Consider the following 23,371-nt stretch of genomic DNA (forward strand, 5'->3'; position numbering starts at 1 on the left):
GATGGGTGTTGCCCACTCACTCCAATCTACCTTGGATAACACGCCTGCTTTTTCCAAATTCTTCAGCTCTGCCTCGACTGCTGGACGAATTGCGTATGGCACCGGCCTTGCCTTAAAAAACTTGGGAATTGCCGCATCTTCCACTTTTATTGAGGCGGTGACGCCTTTCAAGGTTGCTAGTTCCTGTTGAAATACTTCTTTGGCGTTAGCCAAGATGTCTTTTAATCGTTCAGGTATGACGTCATCATCATTTTTTTTCTTACTGGTCACCGTCAGTGCCTGAATGGAGTGCCAGTCTAAACGTATCTTCCTGATCCATTCACGTCCCAACAACGGTGGACCACCATCTTGCAGAACGTATAAATACAACTTCTGTATTTCCTTGCTGTTGTATACAACAGGCACCTTTATTTTCCCTCTGGGGTATACTTTCTGCCCCGTATATGTCTTCAAGATAATGGATGTGTCTTTCAAAAGTATATGCGGAAATAGCCGCTCGTAATCCCGTCGACTTATGACGGTCAGAGCTGATCCTATATCTAGCTCCATTTTAACTGGGGACCCCGCTATCGTGAGGGTAACCCAAATGGTCTAGTAATCTTCTTTGGCAATTACATTATGTAATTTGAGACAGCTTAGTCTCTTGTTTCCGGAGTCGCTATCGCTCTTCTGGTCTTCGGAGCTACTGTCCGTCATCATTTGTACCTTTCTGTACTTTTCCTCATTGATTTTTTTTCTGTCAGTGGATTTTTTGTTTCCAGATCGGCATACACGTGCAATGTGTTCCATCTTTCCGCATTGCCTGCATGCTTTGTCCTTGAACCAGCAGTCCCTCTGGTCATGGGTGGATCTGCCGCAGCGATAACATCTCTCGAAGCCCCGTGTCATTTCATGGGTGCCAAAGTCCTGTGGCTTTTGCTGTATCTCTGCAGTTCCTCTTGCTGCTGCTTCGTATGATACAGCCATACTGAAAGCCTTGTCCAGTGTCAAATCTTTCTCAGAAAGTAGCCTTTTCTGTGTTCCTTCACTTAGGAGACCGCAGACGAATTTGTCTCATACAGAATCTGCCAGTCCTGCCCCGAATTGGCAGTGCTTTGACAGCTTTCTTAATTCGGTGAGGTAATCAGCGTTATTTTCATTCTTGTGCTGATTCCTCCTGAAGAATTTGAATCGTTCCGCTATCAGCAGCGGTGTTGGGTTTAAGTGCTCCTGTAGGGTATCAACAATCTCCTTAAAATTCTTGTTCATCGGTTTGGCTGGAGTGATTAAGTTTCGTAACAGCCCGTATGTCCTTGCGCCCATCAGATTTAGAAGTACCGATGCCTTTTTATCATCCTCTACTTCATTTGCTGTGCAATATACCTCCACTCTTTCCACATATGTGGTCCAATCCTCTATATCACTATCGAAAGCAGTAATATTGCCAGTCTTAGGCATCCTGAAAATCAAAAATGGCGCCTCCCTTTCTTCCCTGCCGAGAAAAAATGGCGCCTCCCGCGCTTTCCCGCCGCTGCCGCTGCTGACAACGCTGTTCTCTGCGGTTTTTATTTACACAGATATTTTTAATAGTTGGAGACTCGTTCCCGCCGGACTCTCTGGGACTTTTCCCTCCCTCTGCTTGGTCCGAATGCCGACCTGCTTTGCAGCGCCGGCCGTCTCCCGAGTGCTCCACCCTCCGTCTCTGTTTGCCTCCGCCTTCCGACTCTCTGCTCGGCCCTGCTGCAGAGCCACCCGATCGAGCCCCAGCCCGCCGACCAGGAAGGATTAGTGCAGTACCTGCCACCAGCCCGGCTAGCTGGTGAAACCACAGTTTTTTTTTCGGTTTTTTTCTTCGACCTTCGTCTGAGGAATCGATCTCCTTGAGGTGCTGCCGAATTGCAGGTAAGTCCGTTTCCAATTCGTCGCCACTGTTGTATCCGTGTGTTAATGGAGACACGGAATGCAGGAGTTGGTTTAACAGGTGTTTACTGAACAAAGTCTGGAGGTGAACTAACAGATACAAGACGCTATACAGGCTTATATACCCGAGTGGTCACTACCGGTATTACAGTACACAGGGGCTCTTAAAGGTACATACACTACACTGACGTCATTTCATGGTGCAACGCCCTTGGTGCGCCCCGAACCAGAACTTCAGTGGCCCCCCCTTCTTTCCGCCTGGCGCTCGCAGCGACTGGTTGAGTGGAATGGTTCCCAGTCGCTGTGGGGCTGGGGGGGGGCGCTATTTAAAGGGGACTCTTCCTGCATTCTTTGTGGTAGCCATTTTGTACCACTCCTTCTGTGTGAGAGAGAGAGATTTGGAGAGAGACAAAGGGAGAGAGCTTTCTGCTTTGACTCAGCGCTCGCACAGGTACTTCTGGCTTCAGGCCAGAGCTTTGCAGTTGGATTTAACTTTCAGTGCCATAGTCTTGAGTGGCCACATATAATGGGGGCTGCAATGGGTGGAAACGTTGCATTCAAGGGGCTCAGAGACGCTGAGAGAGAGTGCCAATCATGGCCAGACAGAGAAGGGCCAACAGGCGTCGTACAGGAGGCCTTACCCTCCCAGGGTATACCGCCAGCACTTCTCCTAGCTCAACATGTCTGAGGAGCAGTGCATTCGGAGGCTTCGATTCAGAAGGGAGGTGGTCACTGAGATCTGCCACCTGCTTCAGAGAGATCTGCAGCCTCAGCTGAGGAGCAGGACGTCCCTGTCGGTGGCAGTGAAGGTGACAGTGGCTCTCAACTTCTATGCCACCGGCTCCTTCCAATCCACTACTGGGGACATTGCCAATGTCTCCCAGTTCGCGGTGCATTGCTGCATCCGCCAGGTCACGAATGCCCTCTTCAGAAGGAGACGTCAGTACATTTCCTTCCCCATGACCCTGGACAAGCAGCAAGAGCATGCAATGGGATTTGCAAGAATAGCGAACTTCTCCATGGTCCAAGGTGCCATTGACTGCATGCATGTGGCTTTGCGGGCACCTCTACAGAATGCCGAGGATTACCACAACCGGAAGGGGTACCATTCGCTGAACGTGCAGTTGGTGTGTGACCACAGGCAGCTCATATTAGCTGTCAATGCCCGCTTTCCAGGCAGCAGCCACGACGCCTTCATCCTGCGCCAGACTTCTGTGGCAGACATTTTCGAAGCCCCGGCTCACCCAGGAGGCTGGCTTCTCAGGGACAAGGGCTATCCTTTGTGCACCTGGCTGATGACCCCGCTCCGTGCGCCCAGCACCCCTGCTGAAGAACGATACAATGAGAGCCATCAAGCAACCAGGAACATCATTGAGCACACAATCGGCGTGCTGAAGCAACGGTTCCGCTGTCTGGACCATTCCGGGGGAGCCCTACAGTACTCGCCTGAGCGAGTCTCCCATTTTGCTGTAGTGTGCTGCATGCTGCACAACCTGGCTATCCTCCGGACTCAGCCACTGCCACCAGACATTGGAGCACCACCAGAGGAGGAGGAGGAGGAGGAGAAGCACCAAGACGGGAGGGAGGCACAAAGTGCAAGGGCTGTCCGTCAGGGGCTTATTGCAAGTTGGTTCTAGGCCCCCTCTCAGGGAATGGCTTGTGCCATTGAAAGAACATGAATGGAGCCGCTCCGCAAACCCTGAGGCGGTCAAGGAAACAAATAGTTCAAAGTGCAAACATGCACAATCTGAATAAAGACAATTTTTTATTTAACAAACTCTGTGCCCTTCCCGCATGACAAACAAATACAGAGAAACCCCCCAAAAAACAGTCAGACACATAACTGTCTCTCACAACCTGGAGACAATGAATAAAACAGTTAAACAAAAATGACCACGATCCTTGGCCTTCATAAAAAACAGAAACAACATCCTCGGCCTTCAGAGAAAAAAACACAACATCCTCGGCCTTCAGAAAAAAAACCACATTTTGCCACACCTGCTACTTTTTGGCCTGCGAGGGTGATCTGCCTCGATTGCGAGATTGGCCCCTTCCCGCCCTGCAGTTCCTCTGCAATGGGACCCCAATGGCTGCAGCAAGACTGGGGGAAGGCTGCTGAGTGTCAGATAGTGAGTCGGCAGATGCCCTTGGGGGACGGCCTGGACCAGCTCTGGGCCTGGAGGGCCCGGCTGCTGACTGCTCCAACTCTGCTTGGGCGGCAGCAGTCTGTCCTACGGGTGGTGGCAGCTGCAGTGGAGGAGTGACAGTGTTGGCAGCTGTCAACCTGACAGAGCACAGGCACTCCCTGGTCGGATGAGACACTGGCACTCGCACGGGCCAGCACTGAAGCATGCGCAGCAATTTGCTGAAGCACAGACCGCTGGGCTGCTGCGGCGCGGCGAGGGCCCCAGCGATTCCTGGCCAATCCAGCGAGGGTGGCAGCAGTTAGTGCTTGTGTGGCCCTGATCTGTGTCTACATCAGACCAGCCAGTGACTGCATGGCACGACTAAGCACTTGGCTGGAAGCCGGCCGCCTGTGATGCAGCGACATCCTGCTGACTCCTGGCCTGTGATGCAGCGATGTCCTGCTGACTCCTGGCCTGTGCTGCCCCGAATTCCTGCAGACTCCTCGCCTGTGCTGCCCCGAATTCCTGTACACTCCTTGCCAGTGACTCTATGGAGTCAGGCATCCTTGCCACTGCAGCCATGAGCTCAATGTGCCTGCGCTCAGCCTGGGCGCCCATTTCACCAAGGAGCCGCACCTCCTCTGCGCGCACTGTAGCAGGATTGGAGGCCACACTCTCCCTCCGGGGAAAAGGCCGCTGAGCTTCCCTACCCCCCCCCCCCACGTTGCTGCAGCCCGCTGGGCCCCGGAGCTTCACCCTCCTCAGACCCTTCCCCCCTGCTCCCCTCCAGGGAAGACGTGTCCCCATCATGGCCATGGGCTGCCTCGGCTGAGGGTGGCACTGATGGTCCAGCTTCCTCTTCCTCCTCCTCGCCTTCCGATTCACTCACAGTGCCAGCTTGAGGGGCCGCCTCCTCACCTGGCGAATCAGCATCTGAAAGCAGGGAGGCACAAGAGTTGCTTTAGTGTGAGGACAGGGCGGCAGCGAGGGAGGCATGAGTGCTGCTGTGCACTGCATTGGTTCGAGAGTGGCAAAGAATGCTGGTGTGAGGCACAAGTGGAAAGAGAGAAGGTCAAAAAGCTGATGACCTTACCATTGCTGTCCAGAACGGGGTCGGCATCTCCAGTGGCGACGGGGCCAATCAGCCGGCCTGCCATTATCCACTGGACTCGCTGCTCCAGATCGCTGAGGTCTTTAAGTTCAGGACGGCTTCCCCCGGTCCGTTGCTGTTGCCTCCTATTGTGGGCCAGCTTGCCCTGCAAGAGAAAGGACGGGCTCCGAGTACAGTGTGAAGCCCTGATCTTGGCTGCACTGCCTCCCATGGTAGAATAGCCCTTACAGTGTGAAGCCCTGATCTTGGCTGCACTGCCTCCCATGGTGGAATAGCCCTGACAATGTCAAGCCCTGATCTTGCTTGCACTGCCTCCCATGGTGGAATAGCCCTAACAGTGTGTCAAGTGGTGAATGTGCATGTGATTTTCATGAGAGGCCCATAGGTGTTGGATGAGGGCTGGGCATTGGGGCTTTCAGGACCCTTTGGCCATAAAGTGAGGTGCACACGCAGGGATGAAGAGGATACTGGAAAGGGTACTCACCCTGACAACCCGAGTGAGGTCGTTGAACTTCTTCCTGCATTGCATTGGTGTCCTAGGCACCATGCTGCTGGAGGTCACTCTGTGTGCCACCTCCCTCCAAGCTTTTCTATATTCGCTGGGCAGCGGCCTCCTGCCACTGTCAGGAAAGAGGATAGGTCACCTGCGCTCCACTGCGCCAACCAGAACCTTCAGGGCACCCTCACTGAAGCGCTGCGCTCGCTCCCTGGCCTTCTCCATGGTCGTGGGCGTAACGATGTCGAAGCAGATCTGTCCAGGCCTAGAATCAGGGCTCCAGTGTGCAGGGCGTGGCTGCAAACCAAATCGACCCTCCCCCTTTAAGAGCTGACCGGCACTAGCGTGTCTGCCTGCAATCGATAACTCGCCGCACCTGCGCTGCGCCCGCCCTCGGTGGTAGCGCCTCGGCTCGCCGGCTTAGCACCTTATGGTAGTCGTGCAGCGCCTGCTTTAGCGCAGCAGCAACTTCTTGGGGCGATGCAACTCAATTTCGGCGTAGGTGGTGCTAAGTTGCGCTGGGCGCTAAATTTAGCGAACGCTTGGCTGTAGCGCCCCAAACATGGCGATACTGAATTTCTAGGCCTGAGTGTCTCTGCTTCCACCACTTCCGTCGGCAGCGAGTTCCAGGTCATCATCACTCGCTGCGTAAAAAAGTTTTTTCTCACATCCCCCCTGTATCTCTTGCCCAAAACCTTAAATCTGTGTCCCCTAGTCCTTGTACCATCAACTAGTGGGAACAGCCTTTCCCCATCTAGCCTATCCAAACCCATCACAATCTTGTACACCTCAACAAATCACCCCTCAACCTCCTTTGCTCTAATGAAAACAAATCCAGCTTCTCCAACCTGTCCTTGTAGCTAAGATCCCCCATCCCCGGAACCATTCTGGTAAATCTCCTCTGCACCCTCTCAAGGGCCTTCACATCCTTCCTAAAGTGTGGTGACCAGAACTGGACGCAATATTCCAGTTGTAGCCTAACCAGCACTTTATAAAGGTTCAGCAGAACTTCTCAACTTTTGTACTCAATATCTCTAGCCCGAGATCCAGTGTGTTTTAAAACATTCCGACCACCCAGCATCTGCTCTGCTTATTACCACCCACTTTCAACATACGTAAGCGACCTAATGCCTTTTTTAAGTGGCCACTAGGGATGCCTGAAAAAGTCTCCCAGGCGCACTGTGGCTGCAGAACGATGCTCCCTGATATTGGGTCTAGTTGCACCCGTTTTATGCCAACAGGTGTAACGAGGTCCAATTTCTACCCCTTGATGTTTGTGTGGGTTTGATGGAAGGCAGCCAAAGTCAATGCGGGCAAAAGTCGTGCTGAGGAGTTTAAAGCTGCATTTGCACGGCCCCCGTCATGCTGCAACAAAGCAGTTCACTTTGCAATGACAATACAGTCGTGCGGTAAATGCAGCCTGGATGCAGTCCCACATGACACCGGAACAAAGCAGAGTGAGACTCCTTAGAGGAGTCAGGCTGAGTCTTATCTCCACATATACGCTGGACAATTGTGATGTCAATGTGAGAACCACTTTTCACAGACATTAAACTTTTGGCTGCATAGAGTGACAACACAATTCCCGGCCAGAACGGAGATGATTGGGTAATTCCCTTCCTCAGTCACGCCCAGAGACCGGACTGCTGTGAGTGACTGGGATTGATTTTACTCTCATAACTCGCATTGTGCGACTATCCTCCACTCACTGCATTTTACTGGAGAAATCACCCCGCTGTTATCGGGAGACGGTGCTATAGTTTCAGTCGTGAGTTCAATTTGTTACAGTTCCTAGAGACTCTTTTTCAAGACTCTGTGGACTGTTTTCTGTAGTGCGCTGTTTAAATAGACTCTGTTTGCTGTAAAATAGCCTGTTTCCTGTGAGTCCTGCTTTAGTCCTGCCCCAAACTCATTGGCTGACATAGTGGTGTCAGTAGACACTCGTAGTGTAAAAATACCCTCGGATAATTTATTTTCACGTGCCTTCTGCAGGAATGCAGAGCAGCCACTAAAAAGCAGTAACTCTCCCTTTTGTGACGAGATTTAAGGAACTACTATGAATTTTCCATGGACAATTCTTCGTCACTCAAGAGAAAAGTAAAAACAGAATTGCTCGCACTGTCAAGCTCTTCACCACTGACCGTTAGCCTGGGCGTTCCTGTTCCTGTAACGCCAGGTATTCCATTTAACACAGACTGTTTCTCACTGTAGAAACATAAACATCATCTGTCTTCCTCTATCAGGCTCTGAAATTATATTCATCATGTTGCAACATCTATTAAAATAATTATCATTTCAACAGATGTTGTACAATGAGATATGTCTGTTCTAGCTGATCATCACCGGCCTGCCAAGAGCGCTGTTTCCTCACGCTGTACCTTTGGAGAGCCTTGTTGTGGTTACTGTCTCAACAGCTGTGACACCATAAATCCTTTCGAAGCTCGCTCGGACGTCCCTCCATTCCATCACGATTGACCTTGAAATCTGTCAGCAACCAATGTACAAATCGGTCATTTGTTACAGGTTTTACAAGACGGCAGGTGTGCGCCAATTTGCACACTTGCGTTCAGCTGTTCACATAACCTCGTTCGCTTTGTTGAGAGTGCTGCCTAGGCGAGATGCACACAATTACTGGTGATACCTTCATATCGAACCTCGGTTAGACCACACTTGGAGTACTGTGTACAGTTCTGGTCGCCTTATTATAAAAAGGTTATAAAGGCATTGGAGAGGGTGCAGAGAAGATTTACAAGGATGATACCAGAAATGCGAGGGTATACATATCAGGAAAGGATGGACAGGCTGGGTCCCTTTACTCTTGAAAAAAGAAGGCTGAGGGGTGACCTAATAGAGGTCTATAAAATTATGAAAGGCTTTGATAGAGTTGATACAGAGAGAGTGTTTCCACTTGTGGGGAAGAGCAAAACTAGAGGCCATCAATATAAGATAGTCACCAAGAAATCCAATAGGGAATTCAGAAGAAACTTCTTTACCCAGAGAGTGGCGAGAATGTGGAACTCGCTACCACAGGGAGTGGTTGAAGCGAATAGTATCGATGCATTTAAGGGGAGGCTGGACAAGCACATGAGGGAGACGGGAATAGAGGGCTATGCTGATAGAGTTAGATGAGGAAAGACGGGAGGAGGCTCGAGTGGAGCATAAACACCGGCATGGACTGGTTGGGCCGAATGGCCTGTTCCTGTGCCGTATATCCAATGTAATCCAATGTAATGCATGCAGTCCAACAGGACTGTAGACAACTGCAGAAGAACTAGATGGGGGAAATTATCCCGTTGTTGATCTTTTCATCCTAACTGTCCACCCAGTGTACAACACGCCGATATTCAGATCTGTTGAAGTCCATGGAACTGAATATGGGGCGGGGCAAATAACAAGCGACCGAAGCGATACCGACGGTTTTTATTCCCTGCCCATGACCTATTTCACCCTCCAAGTCTTCGGTCATCAGGGAATACTCTATGTAATCCTCAGTGTTACACTGGCAGCCTACCTGATTCGCAGTTCAGGCACCGAGAGGCTATCAAATTATTTGACACACAACATTCCTTGGAGATTTTCATGAAGCGGTTTAGCAGAAGTTTGACGGCACGCTCCTCGCTGACACTTCTAGTCTGCACCAAAGTCAGGAAGGTTTTTTTCTCATTTTCCCCCAACCTTGACATCTAATTGAAATAAGCAATGTTCATGATTTATGCTTTTCATTTATAAACTTTCAGCGGCTGTGCTTCGAGCTGCTGACTGAGGCAAATTGTCAGCTGTAGGTTAAACAGGGTTAAGGAGGACTCACATTCCAAGGTCACGAAAGGCGTGGAAAGAAAACGTGGAAAGATCCGACTGTTTAAAGCCCACCCTGCCATTGAAGAGAACCTCCGCACGAACAGCAGTGATTCATCTGCTGCGATCGGGAGGTAGTCTGGGTCAGCAAACTGGTGGGCAGCATACGGGAGAGTTTTATCTTGGACCTGATGGCAATCTGCTTCAAGCCCCATGTGGATACATAATCTCGGACAAATATGGTTTCTAAATGTTCATGTGAAAATTAAAATTTTTTGACTCTGATTAAAGCTTTTAAAAAAGATGTCTGAAGCACTCCTGCCACTTGGTTGGTATTTCCGATTGACCCTATAGGCATACCTGTTGGAAATTAAAAGCAATGTTGTTTTTCAACTAGATTTGTCTATAGCTGGGCATTAGTAAGGGCTGTTCTTGTACACAAATCACTGAAAGTTAACATGCAGCTACAGCAAGCAATTAGGAAAGCAAATAGTACGTTTATTACAAGATGATTTGAGTATAAGTGTAAAGACGTCTTACTGCAATTATATAGGGCCCTGGTGAGACCACACCTGGAGTATTGTGCACAGTTTTGGTCTCCTCACCTAAGGAAGGATATACTTGCCATAGAGGGAGTGCAACGAAGGTTCACCAGACTGGTTCCTGGGATGGGGGGATTGTCCTATGAGGAGAGATTGAGTAGACTAGGCCTATATTCTCTAGAGTTTAGAAGAATGAGAGGAGATCTCATTGAAACATACAAAATTCTTACAGGGCTTGACAGTGTAGATGCAGGGAGGATGTTTCCCCTGGCTGGAGAGTCTAGAACCAGGGGTCACAGTCTCAGGATAAGGGTTCGGCCATTTAGGACTGAGATGAGGATTGGCTGAATGGCTTCCTTCTGTGCTGTATGAATCTATGAAAAGTTCCAATGTCTTAGCAGCTCTCTTCAATAACTTTTGAAGATGTATTTTACATCAGAAGTGAACAACCAGTGCCTTTACTCTCCTCCAGTTTGTGTAGCGCCATGCAGTAATGAGAAAACTGATAAATGGGTGCCAGCTGCCTTATAGATCTCTGTTGCCTTTTATGTTCTCACTGGCACAATGAAGAAAAGAAGGTCTCCTTCACGATTAATCAAGAACTGTCCCATTTCAAATTACTTCTTGCAGTGACGGCCCAGAGACACAAGTTACTTCAGATGTAAACAATTTCAACACACACAGCCTCGCCGAAGAGGATTTGCTTCAATTAGATTTGGACGCCCCTGGTGGGACAATGTAAAGACGACGGTGTCAACTCCTTCTCTAGGTGTTACTGGGAGAATAGCTTCTAGTTTTTCAGCTATGCATGAAACACGTCAAAATACAGCTGATTGCAAGCAGACATACGTGCCCGGGAACCAGTCCACAGCGAAGTGCTGGAAATGATTACTGTGGCACTGGACTATTAACTGACATAACCACCATCGGTCAAACGCCACTGGTGGCCATTGGCATACTCCGTTTTACAGGCTATAGAGCTTGGTGCCCATTGTTTCAGTAACATATCCCTGTCTCTCAGATTGAATTCTTAAAGGCGAGATTTTTTTTTCCAAGAGGATTTATGGTGTAACAGAGCGAGAGAGGAACGATATGTGAGCCATAGGCTTTTGAGAGCTTTGTATCCGCAATAGGGGTGCAACTTTAAGGAGTTATATAAAATGTCAGAATGACCAAGGCAAGGTGCCATAGCTTTAAGAAATCGTTGACCTTAATTTTTTTTATTCGTTCCTGGGATGTGGGCGTCGCTGGCAAGGCCAGCATTTATTGCCCATCCCTAATTGCCCTTGAGAAGCTGGTGGTGAGCCGCCTTCTTGAACCGCTGAAATCCGTGTGGTGAAGGTACTCCCACAGTGCTGTTAGGGAGGGAGTTCCAGGATTTTGACCCAGCGATGATAAAGGAACTTTATAAAGGTGATATACTTCCAAGTGAGGATGGTGTGTGACTTGGAGGGGAACTTGGAGGTGGTGGTGTTCCCATGCGCCTGCTGCCCTTGTCCTTCTAGGTAGAAGAGGTCGCGGGTTTGGGAGGTGCTGCCGAAGAAGCCTTGGCGAGTTGCTGCAGTGCATCTTGTAGATGGTAAACATAGAAACATAGCAAATAGGAGCAGGAGTAGGTCATTCAGCCCTTCGAGCCTGCTCCGCCATTCAATATAATCATGGCTGATCCTCTATCTCAATATCATATTCCTGCTCTCTCCCCATACCCCGCGATGCCTTGGTACACACTGCAGCCACAGTGCGCCGGTGGGGAGGGAGTGAATGTCTAAGTTGGTGGATGGGGTGCCAATCAAGCGGGCTGCTTTGGATGGATTGTCCAGGAATTATTAGGATTAAAGGCAGGGAAATAGTTCAGTTGACGAGAAGAGTTTAGAAAGGAAGGAAATGAGAGCGAGAAGGTGCAGGCTGGAAATTAATCGCTGTAACTGTCTTGGTCATCGCTGCACTGAAAGACACACCTGCCATGGGTGAGTAAACCTGACTAGTCTGCGTGTCTCATTGACCACTGGGTCCGAGGCCAGCTTCACCTTGTTACAATGGCTATACAAATCAGACACTTCGATTGGTCAGTTAGTTATTGTTTTGAGCTAGCCACAGCAAGACAGGGAAGCAAGTTACAGTTCTGTTGCTAAGACTCCCATGTAATTCTGAGAATAGGGAACAGGTGCTTTCCAGAAACTTTGTTTTTTGAGAAAGATCTGTAAATGTATCCAAAATAACAACAGAAAACGCTGGAAAAACTCAGCAGGCCAGGCAACATCCATGGAGAGAGAAAAACAGAGTCAACAGGGTCGATTTTCCTGGAGCCGTCAGGTGGGGTTTCAGGCGTGTGGGGGGGGGGGAATCCCGAATTTGGGGGTCCCGACACCATCCTGCCCAAAACCCCGCTCCACGCAAGTTTCAGAGGAGGCGGGTACCCGCCCCGCACTGGGACCCGCCGACCCGAGGCGGGAAGGGATTAGTGCCAATTAACTGCCTGTTAACAGGCAGTTAACAGGCAGTTTTTAGCCTAATCCCTATTTTGAAGGGTGTCGTGTGGGATTCCCGATGGCTCCAAACCACGCCAGGTTAGAGCACGCGGGCCGTCGGGTTGAGGGACTTGGAGGGGTCGCGATGTCGGTATTCAGGTGAGTGATGGGCGCATGAGTGCAAAGGTAAGTGTGTTTGGTGTGTCTAAAGTGTCTGAAGAAGTTTAAATTACCTGTACTTACCTTAACAGCCTTTCTTCCTGTAGGCGTCGGGAGCCCATCACTCAGCCGACACTTAAAGCTGAATGGCTGCGATCTGTCAAAAGTGACAGCCTTCAGCTTTGAGTGCTGCTGAGAGTTCTAAGTGAGTCTATGTAGAAGGACTCGTGTTAGAACTCAGACTGTCAGTGTTTCACAGCTTCAAACAGCTGAAAAACACTGATATTTCATCTGTCAAGAACTCTTGACAGATGAAATTTCAGTCTGTGACGTCACCTGTTGCCGGGTGGCCCTTAATTAGCCTGCTGAGCCTGCTGGGCGGGCTCAACAAGGTCAATCAGGGGAAACCGCACGGATTGGCCGGACGTCGATGTAGGCGGGTCTAAAACCCAAAAGTTGTAGTCCCGCCTCCTTCCCGACAGCTTCAGGAAAATCTACCCCAACATTTCGGGTCGAAACCCTTCGTCAGAACTGAGAAAAAAAGGCAGGAAATGAAAGAGATTAAAAGTCAGTTTGGGGGCTGGGAAATGGGGGAGGGGATGAAAGAAGAGACATTAAGAGATATTCAAGGTGAGACGAGATAGTAATAGGACAGGTAAAGACACAGACAATGGCTCTACTGGCGGGATGGCCAGTTTACCCCTTTTGTCAACTGTTTCAAAGTTGCTTTGTCATTCGGATTTATTCCAACGACACATCGATTGCTTCTGTGAATCAAGCCGCTTGGTAGTTTAGTCACTTAACAAAGTGTCTGACCCGACAAATCATCTGCTGAAAGGACCTGGTGCGTGGTGGAAATCCTGTGGAAATCCAGAGACGGATCCATTGTTCAGCCAAGGGCATGCTATCCTCGATTACTTCACACACACGCTTTCTCTTCAGTTTAAAGGAAGCAGGGGCTTGTCTACAGGAGCTGCCTTTGCTTTGGATACGAGAAGATTAATTATTGCACGTCATCACCCTTTGAAGGGGGCAGTTCCATTCTGCACAAGGTTTGGTATATTTCTCATTTCACCCTGCATACTGCTGACTGAAGCCCAGTTTTAAATTGGTTACACTATATGGTCTATGAAGAAAGAACTTAGATTTTTATCGCACCTTCCACTACCTCAAGGCCTCCCAAAGCTCTTTACAGCAAATGAACTACTTTTGAAGTGTAATCACTGTCGTAATATAGGAAAGCGCGGCAGCCAATTTGTGCACAGCAGGACCCCACAAGCTGAAATGGGATAAATAACTCGACAGTCGGTTTTAGTGATATTGGTTGAAGGACAGATATTGGTCAGGACACCTCCCAGGTTTGGCCAGCGACAAATTCATATGAAAAGATATTGGCCCAGAAATTCGGGTCTCCACGGGTGAGTACGCACGGGGTACTCACCCGTAAGCCCAATGGAAGTGCCGGTTTCCTGCATGCACTGCGCATGCGCGGGAAACAGGCACTTCCGTTCCCCTGAAAGAAGGGGTTCAGAGGTCGAATGCGTGCGCGGGAGAGGCTGCGCGTGCGCATCAAACTTTGTTTTTTTTTTACAGGTTTTCCCGGGAGGGTAAGTCTGCAGAATTTACACATTTAAAAAGCAGGTGTAAGTGGTGAATTAATTAAAATTAAAACATTTTTTCCACAGGTTTATTATTTTTAAATACTTTAAAGCAAGGTAAGTTTATTTTTAGCCCCGTTAGAAAATAAAATTACATTTTTCAAAAATTTAAATTATTGTTTAAAATAATTATTTCATGTAATTTATAGTTTATTTAAAAAATGTGATTAAAAAAAAAATTATTTGAAGATTTAGTGATGTTTTGGGGCCGTAGTATTTATAAGTTTTGACAGCTCTTCCTGTCAATCTTATGAATGGAGCATTCCCTGCTCCGATTGGCTCCCCATGGCCCACGTGATCGCAGGGGCCGCATCGAACTAACTGCGCCCCTGGGATACGCAAGCACTGCGCGCCGGCAGTTGGAGGAGGCTCAGGATAGGAATTCCACATGGGCCCACAGCTCAACGGCCGGCGCGCTAGGTAAGTGCAGGTCGGGGGCTTGCACCCGCGGGAAGCCCCCGACCCGAATTTCTGGGCCAATATAATTTATTCTTCTAACTTGAAATTGAATGGATCCTAGAATTTGTCACATTTCCTTCTTGCAGGATGTTGGCTTTATGCCTCACTGAGTACAGTTCAACATCATGGGAATTTAATAAAAAACACAGAATTCATTCATTAAAATTCATTGTCGTCTTCTTTTTCTTAAAAGGCGAAGGGAAGCTTCGGTAACTGTCCTCAATGTGGATCAAAAATAGAAAAAACTACTTGGCGTTCATGCAGCTTGGGAAGTGAGCGGTGTGTTAAATGTTTAAACCATTACGCAGGATCTCTGCTATGGGTGTTCACTTTTACCTTCTGAAGTGATAAATATGCTCACAGTCTCGAGAGACTTTGTCACAGGTCGTCCCTCTCACACGTACAGAAACAAACTGCTGCACAAAATAAATCAGGAGGCGTGTCGTGAAGTGGTTGGAAAAGAAGCTGAAGGCCAGAAAATGTTGGGGCCATTTTAATTGTCACTTGAATGATGTAACAAACCCCAACTGGTTTTCTGAGCATTTCACATCGGTTGTGAGGGTTGCTCAGTGCCATGAATCTTGCCATTCATGTGGAAATGACTTATGAAATAATACTGGGCGGCCTGCTGGTGGCGCTGTCCAGGGAGAGTATAAATACTCGGGCATGGGCCCAGCTTGCTCAGGACATTCTTTAACAGGAACTAGTGAAGGACACAACTACGATAGCAAAATACTGCAGATGTTGGAAATCCGAAATAACAACAGAAAATGCTGGAAAAACTCAGCAGGCCAGGCAACATCCGTGGAGAGAGAAATAGAGTCAATGTTTCGGGTCGAAACCCTTCTAGATCTCCATGTTGAAAAACAGTTGATTAAAGCCTGGTTTAATACTCAGACTAAGTGCCTAGTAATTTTCTTACGTCACACAGCATTAGCATTAGGGTTATAATCAATGTTTTTTTGGGTGCGAGGTCCCTTTAAGGAGCTGCGCGGCCCATTCAAAATTCCGCGCATGCAGTTTTTCGAATTAAAAAGCTGGCGAGCCGGCTGCGCGGGAGCTCCAGAGAGCTGTGCAGCCACGCAGCTTAAAGGCAACATTGGTACTAATGACCTTTAATGCTCGGGATTGATGACATATTCTTTCCTACTTACATGTTCGTACAGTTTTTTCCCAAAAGTCTTCCTCTGGGCCGCCCGCTGGCACATCAGCTCTAAGGCACGTTCTGCTGTTCCAATTGTCCTCATACAGTGATGGATTCGGCCTGGTCCGAGACGACCTTGTGCGATTTCGAATCCCCGGCCTTCACCTGGATCAGATAATGGGGGGTGGGGGGGTAAACCAGAGTCTGTGAGAGACGGAGGGAACGGCAGCAGAAAAAGAGGAAACAACTTCTCCAAAACTGATCCCAACTCATCGCCAAGGCTGGGGAGAGATAGCCTCACCGCCTTCTTAGGAAATTTAACCACTTTATTCACCTTCTCATTTGAGCTCCGTTTGGAATTAGAGTTTATTTTATTATTTTTTGGTGTATGTTTAACGACATACACCAAAAAAAAGAGGGAAAGAGAAACTTGGAGCAACTTCTGTCAAAGCTGCAACGAGACTTGAAAGAATTTAAAGATTTTTAATGAACTTTTCACCAAAAATTAGTGTTAAAAACACTTTTTTCCCCCTAAGTTTTGAATATGATTTTGGAAGAAACAGAAACAAAAATCAATTTTCCCCCCATCTAAACAAGTTTCAACCAGGTCTTGAAGTCCAAACACTTTTAAAGAGGTTCTGAAATGCTTAAAACATTTTAACATTGAAATTTTTCAATATTTGATTTTGAACGATCGACTGAAGTGAGTAGCTTTACACAAACATGCAACCATGCTGTTGAGGGGGGGGAGGGCAGGGAGGATTTGTAGAAGTTACTTATTACTTTTTATTGACTTTTCAAAAAATATCATTAAGACATTTAGGAAGAGGACCAAGAAAGGGAAAAAACACAAACCATTTTATTTTGTCTGTCGTTCGATAATCCGAACAAGTCCCAGGAATAATGTAAATACAGATTTCCTCTTAAACGTTTAGTGGAGTATCAATAGTAACAAGAGTTATGTATTGATGTATAACAATTGCAGGAAGCTACTTTAGAAGAAACCACTATTTGTTTATTGAGAAAGAACAGAAAATACTTCGATTAAACTGATAATGTACAATTTTGATTTGGTATAAATGTTTGAAATAGGAGATTAAAATTGAGAGTACAATGAAGTTTGTTTCCCACTATTTAATTGGGAGGTACCTAAAATAATTCAACACTTTTTGTGATAAGAGCAAGGATTAATATTGTGGAGAATGTTTGAAAGAAAAACATTAGAAGCGAATTTCGTAAATTAACATCTTTACGTCACCATATTAGTAAACATTTCCAAGTCAGTCTGATTGGATCTCCTGTCCAGGAAGAAAGATGAATGTTTATTTCTGTTAAATTATAGCTTTTCCTGCTTTTTGTTTTTAATTCGGTGATGCAAATTGTGCATGTGTTTTTCTGCACTTGTGAATAAGTGCTGCATTTCTGACATGTTACGTGGGGGGTCTGCTGGTTCACGAAGACCACGTTTATTAATGGAAGTTATTGAAGTTGGAAATACGGACACCCGTTTTTGTTCAATTCTTTTTAATACTGTGAACTAAAGAACTACAGCACTTTATATGTGTTGGTTGTCTGGTTGCCTTGTGATTGATATTCGAATGACTTCTGTGGACGTCCAGCACGTCAGCGCCAGAGGAAAGCCGCTGCTCCTGCTGTTTGTGCAGCCACTGCTATAGTGACATGAGGGATGGGCGAATACGTTGAAAGCTTTAAAATTAATACAAATTGCATGAATAGATAATCCTCTTTCAGCTCACCTTGGGCTTTTGGATTGTTTATTGATGCATAACCATGTAACTGAGTGACGTTTCTGAAGTGTTAATGTATTATTATGCAGTTCTTTTATATCCCAGTCATTTCTGACAAGTAATTTTTTTTTTAAATAGAGTTTGTAGATGACGAACTAAAAGCTTTTAATTAATTCTACCGTAAACAAACTTGCAGAATGGGCATGGAAATGACAAATGAATTTCAATATAGCTAAGTGTGAGGTGGTGCATTTTGGAAGGAGGAATAAGGAGGCGACCTACTCCTTGGAAAATAAGAGTCTAAATGGGGTGGAGGTGCAAAGGGATCTAGGGGTATAGATTCACAAATCATTAAAAGTAGCAATGCAGGTTAAAAAAACCATAAAAGTGCAAATAAAGCACGGGGGTTCATTTCTAGAGGAATAGAATTCAAAAGCAGTGAAGTTATGTTAAACTTGTATAGAACCTAGTCTGATTGTCTCATGATTTGAGACGGTGGGGTGGCAATATGGCATTACTGTATACGTGCTTTTAAGTGGTTGCTGTCGTTGTTGTTCTAAAAGTTGCTGATGTTGTTTTGAAATTTACTCACGGACGAAAAGGTTGCGCTCGAAGGAGTCCGCGGCCCGCTCAGTGCAAAAAAATTAGAGGGAACATTGGTGGTTAGACTCTCGCTTGTTGGAGATAATCATTGCCTGGCACTTGTGTGGCACGAATGTTACCTGCCACTTATCAGCCCAAGCCTGAATGTCATCCAGGTCTTGCTGCATTCGAGCATGGACTGCTTCATTATCTGAGGAGTTGCGAATGGCACTGAACACTGTGCAATCATCAGCGAACATCCCCACTTCTGACCTTGTGATGGAGGGACGGTCATTGATGAAGCAGCTGAAGATGGTTTAATTGAAAGTAATTCTGGATTTACCTTTTGCATTCTCTAACTATGCTTTATATCTCCATATAAGATGTGTGCAAGGCTCATTATAGCCCCAAAACTATTTAAATTAAGACACCACCCCAGAATGCAACCGGAGGTCCTGAGAGGTGCTCCAGATATTTGCTGCCCATTTGGAAAAGCTGATGCTTCTACATGTATAGAACCTGATCGGCATTAGCTGAGATCCACCTGAAACCGTGCGTCTGGTGTATCTTCAGAGAGAGGCAAGTGGGTCAGGGTTTAAAACACTCGCTGACTATCATATGAAAAAGTTATATAAGTTACTGATGATTAAAACCTCCACTTGTAGAGCTCAATGAGTTGAAATGCCCCAGGATTTCATAGCTACGGTTCAAATAAGATGGCTCAAGCAATGACAGCATCGCCCTGGAATGCCCCCGTGAGAACATAAGAGCATTAGAAAAGGAGCAGGAGTCGGCCATTCGGCCCCTCAAGCCTGCTCCGCCACACAGCCCCTCGAGCCTGCTCCGCCACACAGCCCCTCGAGCCTGCTCCGCCACACGGCCCGTCAAGCCTGCTCCGCCACACGGCCTCTCGAGCCCGCTCCGCCGCACGGCCCCTCGAGCCCGCTCCGCCGCACGGCCCCTCGAGCCCGCTCCGCCGCACGGCCCCTCGAGCCCGCTCCGCCGCACGGCCCCTCGAGCCCGCTCCGCCACACGGCCTCTCGAGCCCGCTCCGCCACACGGCCCCTCGAGCCCGCCCCGCCACACGGCCCCTCGAGCCCGCTCCGCCACACGGCCCCTCGAGCCCGCTCCGCCACACGGCCCTTCGAGCCCGCTCCGCCACACGGCCCCTCGAGCCCGCTCCGCCACACGGCCCGTCGAGCCCGCTCCGCCACACGGCCCCTCGAGCCCGCTCCGCCACACGGCCCCTCGAGCCTGCTCCGCCACAAGGCCCCTCGAGCCTGCTCCGCCACACGGCCCCTCGAGCCTGCTCCGCCACACGGCCCCTCGAGCCTGCTCCGCCACACGGCCCCTCGAGCCTGCTCCGCCATTCAATAAGATCATGGCTGATCTTCGACCTCAACTCCACTTTCCCGCCTGATCTCCATATCCCTCGATTCCCCGAGAGTCCAACAATCTATCGATCTCAGTCTGTGGCTCTCTGATGCAGGCCGTGGCATTCTGCAGCTGACGGGAATGACCCAAGCACCAGACCTGCTTTGATTTACTCAGATATCGAGAGGAACAAATTGTGATTCTGACTGTGGACTCTTTAAAAAAAAAAACGATCTAGTTTGGGGAGAAATTCGAGTAGCGCCGGAAACCAGTGCGAAATGGACACATGATCGAACCGCGTGCCCAATCACGTGAAGGAGAGGCACGAGCGAGGTTGGCGCTCCTGTCTCATTTGATTAAGAACAGCTCGCCGCTTGGGCGGGACATCGGGCATCTGTGATGCCGTTTAAAGGCAGCCTGCACCTCTTAAAAGGGAGGTGTACTTTGGCTGCATTGAATTGAATTACCTGAAAGTTGGGCTTGAACACACTCCTTTAACTTTGAGTCTGGAAAAGCATGTTACGTGTTTGTGGACTCACCTAACAGTATGCTGGATACGGGAACATGAACCTTGTCGAAATGTATCTCAAAGTGTCCGCCATGAAAAGAGTCTGTCAAAACACAATGAAAGTCACATCAGTCTCCATACACATGTACAGAAACACCACGGCTCAAATTTACAATGGCTAAACCCAGAGCTAGGACATACTGGGATACCAGTTATTAAACATAAAGGGGTAGAGTTTCCACTTTGGCTGCAATCGGGAAATTGTGCCCAAAATGCGATTGAAATTCCGCCGGTTCGATTACAGTTTCCGCTAAAATTAATTTGCATAATTACAAATGTAAAATCATCCATGAACCAGCGCAATCGAGCAGAGTAACAGATCGCAACCGTTTCTTTCTTTTCCCATTAAAAAGTATTCCTTGATGTATTTACAGTCGGTGACCTGGGGCAGGTTATTAATTCAGCTGGGAATGGGTTTATCACCAAAAATAAACATTTCTAATCACCACCTGGGAGTAACCGGATTTAAAATCGCTGAAAATAACTTAAAAACAAACTATACTGAACCATTTACTAGTTTCATTGGTATACACTAGTCGGTTTCTTAGTAAATTAAATATTTTTTGATACGAGAAAGCTTTTAAAACAACAACTTGTATTTATATAGCGTCTTTAACGTAGTGTCATTGCACCAATGCTCTTCTCCATCTTCCTTGCTGCAATGCTCCATCTCACCCTCAGTAAGCTCCCCACTGGAGTGGAGCTAATTTACAGAACAAACGGGAAACTGTTCAACCTCCGTCGCCTCCAGTCCAGATCCAAGGTCGTCCCTTCCTCTGTTGTCGAATTACAGTATGTAGACGACGCTAGCGTCTGCGCACGCTCGGAGGTCGAACTCCAAACCATCGTTAACACCTTCACCGAAGCGTACAAGAGCATGGGCCTTACACTAAACATCCGCAAGACAAAGGTCCTCTACCAACCTGCCCCTGCCACACAGTACTGCCCCCCGATTATCAAAATCCACGACAAGGCCTTGGACAACGTGGACCACTTTCCATACCTCGGGAGCCTACTGTCAACAAGGGCAGATGTCGATGACTAAGTCCAACACCGCCTTCAGTGTGCCAGTGCAGCCTTCGGTCACCTGAGGAAGAGAGTGTTTGAAGACCAGGACCTCAAACCCGGCACCAAGCTCATGGTCTACAGAGCAGTAGTAATACCCGCCCTGCTGTATGCCTCAGAGACATGGACCATGTACAGCAGGCACCTCAAAGCACTGGAGAGGTACCACCAACGCTGTCTCCGCAAGATCCTGCAAATCCATTGGCAGGATAGTCAGTGTTCTCGCTCAGGCCAACATCTCCAGCATCGAAGCTTTCACCATGCTCGATCAGCTCCAATGGATGGGTCACATTGTCCGCATGCCCGATACGAGACTCCCAAAACAAGCGCTCTACTCGGAGCTCCGACATGGCAAGAGAGCCCCAGGTGGGCAGAGGAAATGCTTCAAGGACACCCTCAAAGCCTCCTTGAAAAAGTGCAACATCCCCACCGACACCTGGGAATCCCTGGCCCAAGACCGCACAAAGTGGAGGAGAAGCATCCGGGAAGGCGTCGAACACCTCGAGTCTCTTCACAGGGAGCAAGCGGAAGCCAAGCGCAGGCAGCGCAAGGAGCGCCCGTCAACCCAAGCACCCCACCCACCCACCCCTTCAACCACCGTCTGCCCCACCTGTGACAGAGACTGTAGGTCCCGCATTGGACTCATCAGTCGCCTGAGAACTAATTTTTAATGCGGAAGCAAGTCATCTTCGGTTCTGAAGGACTGCCTAAGAGAAGAAGAGAAAACGTCCCAAGGCGCTTCACAGGAGTAGTATAAGACAAAAAATTTGACCTGAGCCACATAAGGATAAATTAGGGCAGGTGACCAAAAGCTTGGTCAAAGAGGTAGGTTTTAAGGAGCGTCTTAAAGGAGGAAAGAGAGGTAGCGAGACGGAGCGGTTTAGGCAGGGAATTCCAGAGCTTAAGGCCCAGGCAGCTGAAGGCACGGCCACCAATGGTTGAGCGATTATAACCAGGGATGCTCAAGAGGGCAGAATTAGAGGACCGTAGAGATCTTGGGGGGTTTGTAGGGCTGGAGGAGATTACAGAGATAGGGAGGGGCGAGGCCATGGAGGGATTTGAAAACAAGGATGAGAATTTTGAAATCAAGGTGTTGTTTAACCGGGAATCAATGTAGATCAGTGAGCACAGGGGGTGATGGGTGAACGGGACTCGGTGCGGGTTAGGACACGGGCAGGATGAACGGGACTCGGTACGAGTTAGGACACGGGCAGCCGAGTTCGGGATGCCCAAGCGCCTGTGCGCCTGAGCGCAGTTTCACGAGCCTCCCCGAACCAGCGTGATCGGCAGAATCTCGCAATCTCCACCTGGGGGTGGGGCCAGTTTTGTGGGCGGAGCCTGATTTCGGCGAATCGCATCCTGAGCCAGCAGGAAATATCGGGGGAAACACGGCCGTAAATGGTTTTGGGCGTAACGCACGGTTAAAATTCCCCGATCTTTCGCACTGTTTCAGATGATTCTGCCTGGATTGCCTTGATAAAACTGGCGGAAACAAGTGGAACCTCAGCCCCAAAGTACCTGGGAAGCCGGTCTGGCTATTGGATTTTGTGATTCAAAAACTAATGTCTGTCAGTCTCCACCTGTGCATAAAACAAGCCACGATTTTACCATCTGAAGACCACAGACTTTAAAACAGCAGCAGCCATGGGGAAATGCTCAGTGTGAAGCGGGCGGTGGCTCAGTGGGTTAATGCACTGCCCAACGTGTGTAGTTGAGTTCAACAAACCAGAAACGGTCCCAGGTTTTATCCCCCGGCTGAGCCATGTTAACTGATCACAAGGCCACAGTAAGGGGGCTGTAATTGACCTCAACAGCCATGGCTAGGGATGGATAATCTTAGGTTTTTCACACTTGCTTGCTATTCAGTGGCACCTGCTGTAAGGTTTGCGTGTGTGTGGATGCAGCACCAGGACCGGCGTGGGATTGGTTCCATGGCCGAATAGCCGGCCACCATTTTGAAAATGTCCCCCAATACCTGCTTGCCTGCTATTGGGAATGAAAATCAGCAGGAAGTTCCCGTACACGGGAGACTGAGGTGGGGAGGAATTCCTGATCCTGTGATAGCTTTTGGTATCAGGAGTTCCTATCTCCCCCCCCGCCCACACCCTGGTGTGTGAAGCAGCGGCAGGTAGGGCGGGAGGAGGTCATAGGCTTGAACTGTCAGAGGAAGCAAGGAG

General features: G+C 48.5%; 1 protein-coding gene across 1 annotated transcript in view; it reads right to left on the reverse strand.

Annotated features, from left to right (window-relative positions):
• The window catches only part of acad11 (acyl-CoA dehydrogenase family, member 11), a 168,708-nt gene that overhangs the window by 33,884 nt on the left and 111,453 nt on the right, over positions 1-23,371 (reverse strand). Inside the window, exons 16-17 of the mRNA XM_085989325.1 lie at positions 20,101-20,172; positions 15,868-16,022 (exon numbers count right to left, since the gene is read on the reverse strand). Of these exons, the coding sequence (XP_085845451.1) occupies positions 15,868-16,022; positions 20,101-20,172 (227 nt within the window). The remainder of the gene's footprint in view (positions 1-15,867; positions 16,023-20,100; positions 20,173-23,371) is intronic.

The sequence above is a fragment of the Somniosus microcephalus genome, chromosome 5 (genome assembly GCF_052327205.1).
Source record: "Somniosus microcephalus isolate GS21.2 chromosome 5, FLI_Smic_1.0, whole genome shotgun sequence".
NCBI lineage: Eukaryota > Metazoa > Chordata > Chondrichthyes > Squaliformes > Somniosidae > Somniosus > Somniosus microcephalus.